Source organism: Lactuca sativa, chromosome 3, assembly GCF_002870075.4.
Source record: "Lactuca sativa cultivar Salinas chromosome 3, Lsat_Salinas_v11, whole genome shotgun sequence".
NCBI classification, from domain to species: Eukaryota; Viridiplantae; Streptophyta; class Magnoliopsida; order Asterales; family Asteraceae; genus Lactuca; species Lactuca sativa.
Genome location: NC_056625.2, coordinates 216,162,707 through 216,178,570, shown reverse-complemented (window position 1 = coordinate 216,178,570; position 15,864 = coordinate 216,162,707). Strand labels below are relative to the sequence as shown.

Below are 15,864 nucleotides of genomic sequence, written 5' to 3'. Positions count from 1 at the left end.
ACAGGGGGAGCTATCTCGAGGCAATCCAAGTTATAGAAGTGTGTATCACTATCAACAACAGAAGTTGAGTACATTGTTGTCGTTGAAGCTGGAAAGGAGCTTATATGGCTAAAACGGTTTCTTCAAGAAGTAGGCTTTCCACAAGAAGAGTACATCATTCATTATGATAGTCAGAGTGCTATGGACTTGAGCAAGAACTCAATGTACCATTACCGCATAAAGCACACTGATAGCCATTATCATTGGCTTAGAGAATCAATCAAGGGACGAGAGTTGGAGTTATCAAAGATCAACACAAATGACAATCATGTAGACATGTTGACCAAGGTGGTGACTCTAAATGAATCATTCATGACTCTAAATGATTCAATGGTTGCCAAGCAACCCTATATATTATGTACAATTTGATCTTGTTTATCTAAAAGATACTATATTTTGAAAGTGTACTTCCAAATTATTAATTTAGTTATGAACTATAACATATTGTATTTAGTTTCGTTCTAATTTGTAGTTTGTTTTACTTTTAACTTTAAAGTTGTGTTAGTAAATTTCAAAAGTATGTGATAAATTTTATTTGCAATCAATCTTGTAATTTATATAGTCCTATGTTCATATATATCCTTATTTTAGATTTACTCTTTAATTGTTTAAAATAAAAAAATAATCATACAACTTTCCCATTGAAAGATTTATATTTTCAGAGTGAATCTCTAACCTATACCATAATCATTTACACAAAATTGATCAAAGTAGTGTCTAAAACATCTTCACCTCATTATATTACTTTTAACACAATTCATCGATCTTGATATAAGGTGTATTCATCACCTTTTACCTTTTACTTTTTTTGTGACACGTTAACTTTCCTCTCACTCTCCTTTCACTCTTTAAAACTTTGGAAATTGTCACCTTTCGCTTCCTTTCATTTTTATTTTTTAACAATAAAATTAATTTAATTTTAAGAACTATAATTTAAAAAATAAATATAATTAACTAAAACTGATTAATAAAGACAAAAATTAATCAAAATAGAAATAGTTAATTACTTAAAAATAAAAATACATAATAAAACCTAAAAACATAATTAAAAATTACATAATAAAAAACAACCAAGATTTAAAAAAATAAAAAAACATGAAACAATCTAGGAGAAATAATTTTTTCGTGATATTCTCCCTTATCCTCAAAACAAGCTCGAGGGCATGTCGGTATTTTGCATCAAGAATTCCATATCTTCCATTTCGTTTTTGGCAAAATTTTCTTTGTCAAATTCCAAACGTTCAACCTAATTCAAATTGTATTGATCAATTGTCTCTGTCATTTTCTGCCTTTCTTCTGTTTTGCTGCTGAAGTCTGATGCATTTAAAGAAGACCTATTCCCCTTCCTTTTTGTTTTGTCCCTACTCATCGATCGGGCAATTTCCTTTAGCTTTAGCTCATCATCATCATTCAAATTTAACCCGACACAAGCATCCAAAGAAGTTGTGTATCCACTTGAGCCTACTTTTTTTATTTTTCTTGTTTCTACTCCATGTAGGATGGTGGCTTCAAATTCTTTCCATCTCGGACTAGAATATAACACTTTCCAAGAGTCATTATACATGAACGTCTTTCTTGTTTCGTCACAATATAAATGCAAAGCCTCTTGAAGAACTTCTTCATCACTTTGATTGCTTTTTCTTTGGGTTTTAGGTTGTTGTACAACCCGTTCATCTACGAAACACAATTCGCAATTTCTTGTCACTTTAATTTTTTTTTTTTTGAATGGCTAACATACACCCGTTAAATCCTACTCCTAAACTATTCATTTTGTCCACCACGAGACTTGAATCCTCAAACCCCTTAGGGGAGGAACACATTTTTAACACCTTGATACCGTTAGGCCAAAGGCCCTTTGGTTCTCGCCACTTTGAATTTAGTTGATGTTTAGTACGGTAGTCATCACCAACACCCATTTCCTACCGAAATATTTCAAGAATGTGTAGCCAGAAATGGTTAATCGATTTTTCATTTCCTAGCCATGAATCCTCCGAAATATCAACCCAATATTGTATCAACAATAAGTCTTCTGTTGGAGTCCACCCTTTAGGTTTGGTCTTTATTTTATTTTCCATCGGATCTTTTCCTTTACAGCATGAAAGGGGTGCGAGCGGTTCAGTTTCACTTACAATTTCGTCATCTAATTCATCGAGGCTTTGGGTTTGAAGGTGGTAGGGTGGGGTTTGGCTTTGGGTTTGAGGGTGATAGGGTGGGGTTTGGCTTAGGGGTTAATTTGGTGAAAGTTGATTCGGAAAAGCAACAAAGTTGGTTAGCATGTTGGGGTTAACATTTGACACTTGCATGTGGTAATATTATTGAACATTTTGGTATTCAAATTGTAGAGGGGATTGAATAGGTTCATAATGTTGGGGACAATAATTCGAGACTGAAAGATTGAAAGCGAAAATGTTTCTAGTTGGTATGGTTGTACTAGAAACACAAAGTTTTCTTTCACCGGATTTTGGGGTTGAGATGCGAGAATCCATTTTTTTTGTTAGAATGGATGAAATAGAGAGAAAAAGATAGAAAATAGTATGATTTTGATTGTGGAATAGAAGTGGTATTTATAGAATTGTAAATTAATAAAAGAAAACAATGTTTTATATATATATATATATATATATATATATATATATATATATATATATATATATATATATATATATATATATACCATTGGAATTCAAAAATATATATTTAATTGGAGAGAGATAGAGATAGAGATAGAGAGAGATAGAGAGAGAAGGGGGGGGGGGGGGAGAGAGAGAGAGAGAGAGAGAGAGAGAGAATATGAGAAACCGCACCCATGGTGTGGTGTGTTTGGGTGTAGTTCCGGCCACCGCCATTGTTCAACCCACACCTTCGAGTCTATGACGTATCTTTATTTCTTGTTAAAACGGGGAAACAATGTATATTGCTCCAAGTGAGCTTTCATTGGCATCTTAGCCAAGTGAATTTAAAACAATTATAAAAAAAGCTTGTTTGAAAATATACTAAGAAAATATTTATATTAGGGGTGAGCATCGGAACCGGATATCTGGTACCAGAACCGATATATATATATATATATATATATATATATATATATATATATATATATATATATATATATATATATATATATATATATATATATATAACTTAGAAAACATAAGTATAAATCATCAAAAATTATAAAGCTTCTTATTTTTATTTATAGCTTTGTAAACATAGATATGCTTACTTTTTAAACGTAAAGTTGCCTCAAACTATTAGCATATTTAAAACAATTTGGTACTTGGTTTCGGTTCCGGTTCCTACATTCCAAGAACCGACGGTGTCGGTATCCGGATCCGGTTCCAGACAATTAGAACGGATACCCACCTATATTCATCCCTAATTTATATCATACATGTTCGTAAGAGTCTAATTATTAAGCGGCTTAAATAAGAGAGACAAACAGTTAATAATATCTAGGCAATTCGTGTTTCACCCACCACAACACACTTCCTCGATCTTGCCATGAGATCGGTCTCCGATTCATGTTTCTCTTCTTTTTTCTGTTAATGTTGGAAATCCTATATCTTTTACACTTCCACACGATTTAGTATTTGGGTTTCCATAACAGTTTAAAAAGAAGTTTTCAAATCATTGCTATTTAACCTGTACGTATTCTAAAAAGTTAAAGAGGTATTTCTAATTGTTTGTTGACACAAATTCTAGGAAAACCTCTAAAAAACTTCAATGAAGTACCTTAAACATATGAAACTTTCTTTTATTTTATGATAGTGTGCTCTAGTCCCCTTACAAAACTTTCTTTATTGAGTTGGTAATACACTTGGCATACGAAACTTTCTTTAATGTGTTAGTCGTACACTAGGCATGATTATGTCCATTCACATAACATCATCAAATGATACAAGTCTTATATAAGAATTTACATCCACATATTAAATAAACAAAACCTAAATATAACATATGACCATTTTCTTTAATGTCTTTTTGACCGGTGACATTTTTCTATGATTTTTATAAGTTTTTTTTTGGTAAAATATCAACTTCAATTGAAAATTTTAAAATACAAAATCTTATCCTAATAACATTTTTGAAATATATAATAAAACATTATATTTATTTTACTTAACAAATTAATTCATAATTACCTATAAACTTACAACATACAATAGTATTTTTATTATCTAGTATAATAACTTTAAACATACTACGGGTTAAAACCTAGTTTACAACAAAGTGACAAACTATACAATTCATTACTTTGACAATATCAATGCTTTCTTGAACAATGCATAAACAAACAAAGAATGATTCTCGTTATCAAATGATATACTTACTTGAGCATCGAATGAATTATGAATCTTCAGCAAAAGGACGATAATCCTCGCTACTTATTCACAAAGCTTCTTGTGAAACATAAATATAAAAGATAGGCTTTAACTGAAATACAAAAGGAGCCCCATAAAATCATTTGGCATGCAACTTGTTTTCAATAATCAAAGACTTGAATAACAAGTTAACAACCCTAACAACATAAATGTTTCTAGCCAAAACGTAATAAATATGCTACTACACGTTTAAATTAAATGGCTACAAAATCAATCATCTCAATCGATGTCGGACATATCATTCTCAAAGAAAGCCGAATGCAAAGCTTTCACACATTTTTCCGCTTCACTATCATTCACTATGAGTGATATATTCACCTTCGATGCTCCTTGCGATATCATTTGAACATTCACTCCATTCATCCGAAGAACACGAAATGCCTACACCCACATAACTTATTTTGTCATAAAAACATTATTATTAGCCAAACACAGTTTAAATAAACCATACGCTTTTATACCTTTTCCAATACAAGTGAGGATCTTTGAACATTTCCAATAAGTGATATAATGGATCTGTGTTGAAGGAGATTGACTTTAGCAATTTTTTCAAGTTCTTCCACAACATGATCGAGTTCCTGCAACAACACCTTACGATATCACTACTTGGACATATTAACATACTTATATTTTTTTTTTCAGATATTTTATCAAAACATAATCATTTTTATAAAAAATGAGAATGATCAATGATATCATACGCTTGCCTGCTGAATCAACTCCCTGCTCCAAAGCTTTGAAGGATCTAATGTTAAGGAAATGCTAACTTCACTTGTAGCCACAACATCCACTGATATACCCAAATCTTCAAAAATTGAAAACACCTGAATCATGTACCATATACAAATTTATGATAATAGGACAAAATTGAAACTTTTTATGACTAAAAAAAATAATATGATTTGATAAAGTGATATTAGTACCTTAGCAAGGAATCCAAATTGACCAAGCATGCGAGTGCTAACAATGTCTAACATTGTCACATTACGTTTCAAAACAATGCTGGTAAGTACAGCCTGAAAAACCAGGGACAAATTAGTCTTTTCATAGTTGACTAGCTTTTAAAATGTTCAAAAAGTAGGTTGTTATTAGTTATTACTGACCTTACTCATATCTCGTGATTTAGTGATTAAGGTGCCAGGTGCATTAGGGTTGTAAGAATTTTTAACCCTAACAGGTATATCACCCTCTCTTGCAGGCCTCATTGACTGTGGATGTAGGACCTATTATCAAAAAAAAAAAAAAAAAAAAAAAAGATTGTAAAAGTAAAACAAATAATTTCATATTTTCATCATAATATGTTTGGTTTGTGCAAAAAGAGTAAATTACACGAATGGTCCCTATGGTTTGGGGTAATTTGCATGTTTGGTCCCTAACTTACTTTTTTAACTCGGAAGGTCCCTACTGTTTGTTTTTGTTACGCATTTGGTCCCTTCTATTTGTTTTTGTTACGCGCTTGGTCCCTGTCTTACCTAAAAGACTATTATTTGAATAGAGAAAAATGATGGGATAGGTAGGGTAAGGTGAGGGGAGTGGGGTTGGGAGTGTATTTATTTAAATAAATTAAAAAATCAAGGGCAAAATAGTCTTTTTAGGTAAGACAGGGACCAAGCGTGTAACAAAAACAAACAGTAGGGACCTTCCGAGTTAAAAAAAAAATAAGTTAGGGACCAAACATGCAAATTACCCTAAACCATAGGGACCATTGTGAAATTTACTCGCAAAAAAAAAAATACCTGAGCACCAAAATATGCAAGTTCAGCTGCTTCATCAAAAGTCAAATATGGGACAGGTTCTGCACCCGAATATATATTAGGGTCACATGTCAAGACACCATCCACATCTTTCCATACCTGTAATCAATTTATGAGAAGGGTATTTATGTCTTTTTTCACATATGGATTTTTTTTGTTTTTTTTTTCGAGTTCTTCACTAACCTGAATTTCTCGCAAACCAAGTGCTTTACCAATGGTTGTGGCAGTTAAATCACTACCACCTCTACCCAATGTGGTCACAGCACAAGTTCTCCAACCCTACAAACAATTAACATACATATTAAAATCATAACCGAGTTAGGAACAGGAACCTTTTATGTTTCATAGTTTAGCCACAAAAGCTGTAAGAAGTTGACACTATTGGTCCATTTTGAAAAGAAAAAAAAAAAAAAAAACGTCTTTGGCAAACTTTTTATGTTTTATAATTTCGCCACAAAAGTTTTAAGAAGTTGACACTTTTGGTCCCTTGTATTTTATATTTGCCAACTTGAGTTTTATTTTAAGAAGTTTACACTTTTGGTCCATTTTGAAAAAGAAATCCTCGACGAACTTTTTATGTTTCATAATTTCGCCACAAAAGTTATAAGAAGTTGACACTTTTGGTGCCTTGTATTTTATGTTTGCCACCTTGAGTTTTACTGTATTATGAACTTGACACTTTTGGTCCAATTTGAAAAAAAAAAAAAAATGAAAAAACCTTTCCAAGGAAACCAGTGACAATAGGGATTGCAGGATCCCTAATCCAATCACCATTTAGTCTTTTGGCTACAGCTGGATAAGTTGCTTCCAAAATATCCGCATTAGTAAAGTCATCTGTTGTTATGAAACCGATATCGAATGCATCATACTACCAGAAACAACAAAAACAAAGTCAAGTCATTAACATGGAAAAGACATGATTTAGTTTCAAAATACAAGTGATCAACAAAGCACATACCTGGCGTGCTTTGACACCGATTTTATTCAAGTATGCAGAGAATATCCTTGTGGACATGCATTCCCCAAATGAGACCAGATAGTCCCTTGCACGTGGTGTGAACTCTTTCAGTACAGAAATCCCATTCAGAAGTCGCTCCAGTTTTTCTAGGTGATCTGTAGGAAAGATTAAAAGAACAATTAACATCACCAAAATGGACAATTTAAGGTATGTTATGCTTCAGAAAGAGGCCAAAAACTCCACAAGATGACAGAAGTTAAAACAAGTCAAGCATAATTCAGTCATAAATTTACCCTCAATGAGTGTTTTTTCTAATCCAAGCTCTTCCACTGTCCTGAGAATATAAAGTGATACTCATTCAGTATATAAACTAATGTCTACAAACTTTAATAGCCACTTGAAGTCAATAATCAAGATTTTTACCTATAATGGAGTTCTTTCAAAAAGGCTAATTCATCAATTTCAGACACAATGGAAACACAACTTGCAGCCTTCTCTCCAGCCTATATATATATCATACAACCCAAATTTAACTCAAAAACCTTCTTGAAAAAAACTCATGACAATGTCTGATATATAGAAAGAATCAAAGAAACACAAACCGCTATAAGCTTGTTGGTGGTCTTGCCCATGGCAGAAAGAACAATGACAGGACTCTCTTCTGGGAAGCTGAGGATTAGGTCAGCTACTTCCTTCATCCTTTCTGCTGAGGCCACAGACGATCCACCAAACTTCATCACACATGATAGCCGGTTGCTTAATCCTTCTGAAGCTTGACTTTCGGGTTCAATTCTGGTGAGGACATCTACCTTTTGTACATTACAAACAACCCTCACACCTCTTCCCCTGCTTTGAGTTGGACACTGAACCACTCTACACGCTCCACCAAATGAAGCAAAATTGAGCTTTTGCTGCTGTGAACACATGGATCGGGAGAACGACGAAGCACTCTTGGAGAAATAACACGGGGTCTTAGATCCACATAGGTATGTAGGTGTCGCCATTGTAACAACTAGATAATAAACGAGATTGTTCGACAAATTGGGGTGATATCAGGGGAGTTGAGAGGCAGAGAGAGCTAATTAAACAGAGTAGCTCTCCCTGCTAATGATGTAACGTTGAAGGATCTAATCGACAACGCGCTTTTTTCTATTGGATTATGAACGACCTGCAAGTGACATGATTTCTCGGTCGAATTAATACGAGTTGCTGACATATTAGATAAATCGACCAGCGATTATCAATACCAATATTCAAAATCAATACAAACAAAAAGTAAAACACATTGGAGGTGCAGAGAACATGAAAATGGTCTTGAGATTAAGAAAGGTGAAAATGAGGACGAGAAAGAGGGGTGTACCTTGTGAGTCTAGGGCTGAATGGTATCAGAGAACCGCGGCGGCGGCGGCGGCTGAGGCTGAAGATGGAGGTATGTTTGGTGGAGTAGCAATAATTTAAAGGGAATTTCTTGTCTGTGTTCTATAAACTGGTTTCCACATCTTTCTCTCTTCGAGTGGCTTGGCTTGTAAGGGTCCCAATAAGACAAGGAACTGGTGGGTCAAAACTCAATAGGGTAGTTTTGGACTGGGTTAACCAATCAAAGGGTTTTTATTTGTTTTTCAGATTTGGAAATTAATTAATATATTAAATTTTCACCAGAAGCTAAATTAACTAAACTAATTCTTTTTTAAAGAAAATAACAATTTGTTTATTTTGCAAAATAATCATTTTGTCTAGAGCATTGTATCCGGGTCTATCATTCAGATGATTAATTCGACCCGATAATGGGTCTCCCTCTATTCTCTATCATATTTCAGGACCATCTAAAATTATATTTCGGACTTACAAAAGTCTTTATCTCAAAGTTTTGGTCTAATAAATACATTTGGGAATTACAATATTCTACAAAATGTCATGTGATAGTGGTGAGGAGCTCAAAGTTTTATGCATATGTATTGTTATTTTAATCATATTATGTTGTTTTTAGATTATTATCTTAACCTATTGATTTTGGAACATATTGTGTTGTTAATTCTTTTAGACGAAATATTGCATTTGAAGTAGATAGTGTTAGGTGTTGTTTGTTTCTTTAAAAGAAAATGTCTGAAGTCTGCGGACCACCTCTGTAGCAAAAGAGGTGGAACAAACGGTTGCAACATTTAATAAAAAAATATGTTTGTTTTTTAACGTCTGCAGACTGCTGCAGTAAGTTAAAATAAGGCGTGAAGAGGTTTGAAGCAATTGGTTTAGTGTTGCGCCACCCAGCACGCGCGCAACAGTTTATAAGTCAGAAGTCTTCTGAAAAACAAATAGCTGCGAAGGGGCAAGTGTTGCACGTGTGCTACGCGACGCAACAATAATTGGTCTGAATTGTTTTTTTTTTAAACAAACAACACCTTATTTGGGCTTTATGTGTTAGTAATACTCGTATTATAAGCAATTAATACAAATAAAAACCTAGAAAACAATCATTCGAACACTCTGGAATCCATAGAACTAGTCTCGAACAAATAGAACAAGTCTAAAACACAGAAAATTCTAGTTCAAAACAGTGTGTTAGTTTAATATTTTTGCAGCAATGCGATATATATATATATATATATATATATATATATATATATATATATATATATATATATATATATTAGTATGTGTGTGTGAAGTGGTTGTCATTAAAACATGAAAATCTGAATTGGATTAGAAAATTATGGCTAGGCTATATAGCCTACTAAACATGGACGACACTTTTTAGGGCATCCTACTTTAGTCGGTAGGTCGATATGTGGATGGTGTAGAATATCACTCGTTGCTATGTCATTACTTGTTATGCAAGGAGGTAGTGACATATTCACAGTCTGATGTTGAAGGGTTGTTATTTCTAATAGCCGATTATTGACAATATTTTGATAAGAGAGTTTTCTGCCTTGTTACAGGCTTACGATTCAGGGAGTATTTTGCAACTTGTTTATCGTTCGTACAGTTCGGAAATCTCGTGTTTTCATTTTTCTTGGCTTCATACTCGGTGAAATTTATTCACTTGTAGCATGTCTTTAATATCTCGTTTAGAGGTTGTTTGGGAAAGTGTAGCACCTGGTTCTTGGTATGCTTTCTGCTATTAAATCTTCTTTTATTTTTGCATTTTAGCCTTGGACTCGGGGAGTTGAAGGACTGACTCGCCGAGTAGAAGCGAGATGAGACGCGAGGTTTAAGCTGCGGACTCGGCGAGTAGCCGCTGTTTGGACAAAAACCCTAGTCCAGGGGTTTGCACCCTATTTAAACAACCTTATGCAGCCTCCTTTCCCCCTTTATGCTTCCAAACGCTCCTCATAGCAAACCCTAGTCGTTTTTGAGAAGATCTAAGGCTTTTTGAGTGATTCTTGTGAGTTTTGACCTCAAGGAAGAAGGAAGAGCATAGAAGGATCAAGAGGGGACTGAAGGATTCGAGTTTGGTTCATCATTTGCAGTCTTTGGAAGGTATAAAGTCTGAACCTTGCTCATTCATTTGTTAGATCCCTCTTTGAGGTGAATTAGGGCTTTTATAAGCCATTTTTGGTAGCCAACCATGTTTGCAAACATGGTTGGGGGTTTAGGCTTCTGTATCATGTCATTTTATGAGTCACAAGTCAGATCTAGGTTGCTTTTGCACCAAGGAAGGCCCCATGCAACAAAAGAACCATTTTAGAGCCTTTTAAGCTCTAATGTCCCATGCATGCACGTGAAGTTTGTAACTTTACGTGCTAGATCGAGTTTATGGGCCTGGATCTATCATTTGATTAAGTGTTGTACATCAGAAATCGGAGTTCTTAGTGAGGGGTGTGACCAACTCGGCGAGTCCATTCCTGGACTCAGCGAGTCCAAGGGTTTTGGTCCCATATCAGTGAAGGTCATAAGGACCAGTTGAGTGTGGAAGGGTTTTAGAGAGTCCCGGGGAGTGACCCAACGTTCTGGACTAAGCATAGTGTTCTGGGAATTCATGGTACTCGGCGAGTGCATGAACGGACTCGGCGAGTCCAAGACAATCTTCATAGAACTCGGCGAGTTGTTCATTAACTCGGCAAGTCAAGGACTGAACGTGTTCTTAGGATGAAGAGTAACTCGACGAGTTGTTCATACAACTCGGCGAGTCAGGGCAGGACATGAGTATCAGTTGATGTTGAACTCGACGAGTTGTTCATACAACTCGGCGAGTCGGATGAGGATTCATTCGGTGTTCATTTAGAAGGAAAACTTGTCGAGTCATTGCCTAACTTGACGAGTAGAGACGGGTATGAGGTCTGGTGGAAGGATAGAGACTCGGCGAGTTGGCGAGCCAACTCGGCGAGTCAGGTCAATTGGAAGTTGACTTTGACTTTGACTTGGTCAAGGGGTAAAATGGTCATTTTACCCTAAGAGTAGATGGCAATTTCTGACTAAGTGTTTTGTGGGAATTATAGTCGGAGGATTTCCGGAGCAGCAGCGACAGCAGTCAGAGGATTCCCGCACCGTTCAGCAGCTACGAGGTGAGTTACCTTCCAGTAGGGGTGGGTCTAAGGCCACAATGCCGACCCACCATTGAGGAGTATTTAGAAGATAGTTGTCTTTGTGATAATTTATCTTGGTCTGGTATGCGTTTGGTTATGAGCTATATTTGTATGATATGTTACCTGATAGGGATAGTTTCCCTGATAGTGGTCCTTAGGACCAAGGGGTAGTCAGTACCCGGATATGCCTGACTGTGTGCTTATATCTTGCTATTGTATGCTAGTGGTAGGGGTGGAATAGTCCCCAATTACCAGTTCAAAGATACAGATGACGATTACCGGTTGAAAGATACCGATGACGATTACCGGTTGAAAGATACCGATGGTATTGTATGGTATGTGGTATGATGGGGGAACTCACTAAGCTTTGTGCTTACGGATTCAGTTTTTGGTTTCAAGTACCTCTTCATCTACGGCGAAGGAGCCGACGGCGTAGCATGGCATCACACACACATTTGATTTTCCGCATGGTGTTTTCTGGGATTGTACTCTGATATGTTATTTGCTTATGTTGTGGGTTTTGAAACATGATACTTGATTTTATGAGATGACGTGTTGATTCAATATTTCTTAGTGAATATTTTATGAACAACTTAATTAAAATGAAATTTTTGGACTCAAATTTTGAGATGTTACAAGTTGGTATCAGAGCCCTGGTTTGAGGGATTCAGACACGCCCTCGGGGGTGTCTGGACTCAAACTAAGGGGCTAAAGGATTTTTACAATAAAATGGTTTTCTAAAAATCTAAACGGAAGGATTTTACAAAAGACAAGGTGTGTGATGCATGCGACCGGCCGGGCTCAAGTAAGTATTCCCCAAGATACTTATACATGTTATGTTATGCTATACGACTTTGATTCAGAATTGCATGCTAGAATAGGACTAAGGATCTAGGAAGATGCCTTGTGTACCTGATATATGATTTTTATAATCGCATGCTAGTTAGGGCTAAGGATCTAGGAGGATGCCTTATATGCCTATTGTATGAGCTGTATGCTAGGACTGTTTAGGCAGCAGTAGGATGGCCTGTATAGGTTATGCCTGATGTTGTTACTCGATGCACGAATGCTGCTTGCTTTGTGCTATGGGGGTTCTGGCTATTTACAACTAACTAAGGAGCGGATATGTAACAGTACCTGCAAGTTAGTTAGGGGGAAATGGTAGGGGCTCCTGTGCAGCTAATGGCGGAGAGTAGGTCGAAGAGTGCCCTAGGGAAGCCTAGGATGTGGTTAGTGGAAAGGGTATTGGTAAAGGGACCTGGTGAAGTCAAAGCAATCCTTGAGGAAAGCACGGGTAGATGTGGAAGGTAGTATGGGCCCGTACTACTGAAAGCAGAGGACCTGTACTCGAATCAAGGAGGGCCTAGATGAAACCGGGAACCTTGGAGAGTGTGTTAGACCTCTCAAGTATATGTATGATCCTGACCTTTATGCGTGTATTTTCAGTATGGTGACCACACGACTTGGAGCAGGAGGTTCCGAATCAGGATCAGGATCAGGCTCGGGTTTGGGATCCGAACAGGTTGATGACGGGCTACGCGAGTTCATCGCGTCTGAGATCACGAGAGGCATCCTTGAGTCGACCCCTATCATCTTCGGGTCGATCAAGGAGGGGATTGTTGAGCTGATGTGTCACACCCCAAAACCAAGAACGGCGGAAACGTTCTGGGGCGGAGGACGTCATGTTTAATATCAACAACAATGTAAAGTAGTAAACAAGCAACAACATCATCCATTGCATTAATAAAATAATTATTATACAATTGTATTCTGTCAAATTTTGATAAACACTAAAGCATAAATCAAAATGAAAGATGTGACAACCCGAAATTTCCATTGTATGAACATCATCTATTCAATAGAAGCTAGTTCAGTTTCAGTGATTTTCAAGCTTTTCCGAACAAGTTTGTGTACATTAGGGTTTATGTTTTAGATGATATCAGGAGAGTGGATACTCCTGGTTTTGTGAAACTTGGGCATTTCAAGTTTCATACTGTTACAGTCCAACGTCAGGAATAAAAATATTTTCTGTCAAAATATTCCAGGACTATAAATAGTTTTCTGAATTTAATTAATTCATTATTCACAATTCCAAATAGAGAAAAGCCATATTCTCTCTGACGGATCTTCGGGTTTTCATCCCAGATTGTGAGTCTACTTTTCTATATGTGATTCAATACTTGTTAGGTGTTTATTAACATCAATTGCATGTCTAGATATCAAGATCCGGGAGTTTACCACCCAAGAACGTTCTTGGGGAGTAAACTCCAAAATGGAACATTATGGCTTCCTAGTCCCGATTCCTTGTTACACAACTTGTTTAGGAGTTAGGATATGATCTTTATAGGCCAAAAAGCATCCAAGAAACACAAGTTCTAGGAGTTTACGGCCAAGGAACTCCCTTGGGCCGTAAACCCCTTTTCAAGGGCTTAAAGTGCCCCAAATCTTCCCCAAATGCTTAAGGACTTTAACTACTAGTACTTGTGCTTGTTTAGAACATCAAAAGCCCATAAAAACCATAAGTTTTTAGGAGTTTACGGCCAAGAACCTTTCTTGGGCCGTAAACCCCTTTTTGTGGGACAAAAATCATTCCAAGCACACCTAAGGCCTTTAGACAATTTACCTTGCACCTTTGGGACTAGAATGGAGAGTAGAACACATAGAAATCACTCCTTGAAAGGAGTTTATGGCCAAGGAACATGACTTGGGCCGTAAACTCCAAGTGAAGGCACCAAAGCGTGCCTCTTGTCCCCATTAGCCTTAGATAAATTCATGAAAGCAATCCTTGATGTCTAAGTGCCTCAAATCAATTAAATTCCTAGAGTTTACGGCCGTAAACTCTAAGGTGAAGGACCTTAGGCCGTAAACTCCCATATGGAGTGTTCTAAAGCCTTAAACTACTTCATATGTTGTTCCAATAAAGCTAGGAGTGTTCTAGGATCAAGATAGCACCACAAAACACCCAAAACTACCCTTTTAGGAGTTCACGGCCATAAACCTATGAGTTTACGGCCGTAAACTCCAAGGTGTGGGGTTTGTTGGGTGGTGAACTCCTATACAAGGCCCTTTGATGTTTCAAACCCTTTTGCCTTGTCCCGTAGCAACTTAGATGCAACCATTTGGACCTTAAACACTCATAAAAGTGTTTAAAGGTTTTCTAAGTGTCTTAACTTATTTATTTAAGTTATTATTTGTCTAATTAGTTATTTATATGCTTATTATATGATAACTAGGCTCGTGCATGTAAACCAGTCTTCGTTTGTCACCTAGCACGGTAGCCGACACTGCAATTCAAACGACTCACCACAAGTGAGTTCATACCCCTTGAATCAACCTTTGAAATGATTTTAAATGTTTTATAACACTTTATGGGGGGAATACAAGTCAAATACTTATGATTTATTACTTCAATCACATGTGATTGTGTTTAATCACATGTGATTAATAACTAGGAAAACAACGATTTTCACACTGTTCAAACTGTTTTTCAACTGCTTTACTATCAAAATGTTTTACAAACTGTTTTACTATCCAAACTTACTTATAGACTGTGATTAAATCAAATGCTTCTTATATAATTAAACTGTTTTATCAACTTATGCTTTCAAAATGATTTATAGCTCGACATCAAGCTAATCTTCTCTTGAAATTATATTTATGCTTCAAAATGTTTTATGAAAACTTATTTATGCTTTATATATACAATTGCATGCCCATATATGTATAGATATATAAATAATGTTCAAAAGGCTTAGGAATGCCATCCGCCCTATTTCCTTTTCCTCGATTTGGATGTGGTCTGGTGGGATTTCGGGTGACCATTCGAAGGTCGTTTCCATATTACTTATATATCATATATACATGTATAGACATAAAAGTACTTCCATATTCATGCTCATCAGTACATCATTAGCTGGTTACCATCGGGGTAACGCAGGATCATACATATACAGATATGCTAGAAACAATACATATACAGATATACTAGAAACAATACATATACAGATATACTAGAAACAATACATATACAGATATACTAGAAACAATACATATACAGATATACGAGAAACAATACATATACAGATATACGAGAAACAATACATATACATAAATACGCAATAATTGTGATCCACTGTATCGGGCATGCCTTAAATGTCATGGCCCGAGTTGTAGCCAGAATTCTCTTGAAGGGAGAGCGTGAGTTTGCGTAT

At 36.0% G+C, this 15,864-nt stretch overlaps 1 protein-coding gene across 2 annotated transcripts; it reads right to left on the bottom strand.

Moving 5' to 3' along the window:
* Nucleotides 1-4,474: 4,474 nt before the first annotated feature.
* Nucleotides 4,475-8,650, bottom strand: LOC111917006 (aspartokinase 2, chloroplastic). Of its 2 annotated transcripts, none has more exons than XM_023912657.3 (13): nt 8,494-8,650; nt 7,736-8,301; nt 7,557-7,636; nt 7,427-7,467; nt 7,134-7,288; nt 6,894-7,043; nt 6,359-6,454; nt 6,158-6,274; nt 5,525-5,644; nt 5,345-5,437; nt 5,123-5,245; nt 4,883-4,999; nt 4,475-4,802 (listed from the first exon to the last, which is right to left on the bottom strand). In XM_023912657.3, the coding sequence occupies exons 2-13, from the start codon at nt 8,135-8,137 to the stop codon at nt 4,641-4,643; spliced, it is 1,656 nt and encodes a 551-aa protein (XP_023768425.1). In that variant the 5' UTR covers nt 8,138-8,301; nt 8,494-8,650; the 3' UTR covers nt 4,475-4,640. The 2 variants fall into 2 exon arrangements, with proteins under 2 accessions (XP_023768425.1, XP_023768428.1); XM_023912660.3 differs by having other exon boundaries at nt 5,129-5,245.
* Between the last annotated feature and the right edge of the window lie 7,214 nt (nt 8,651-15,864).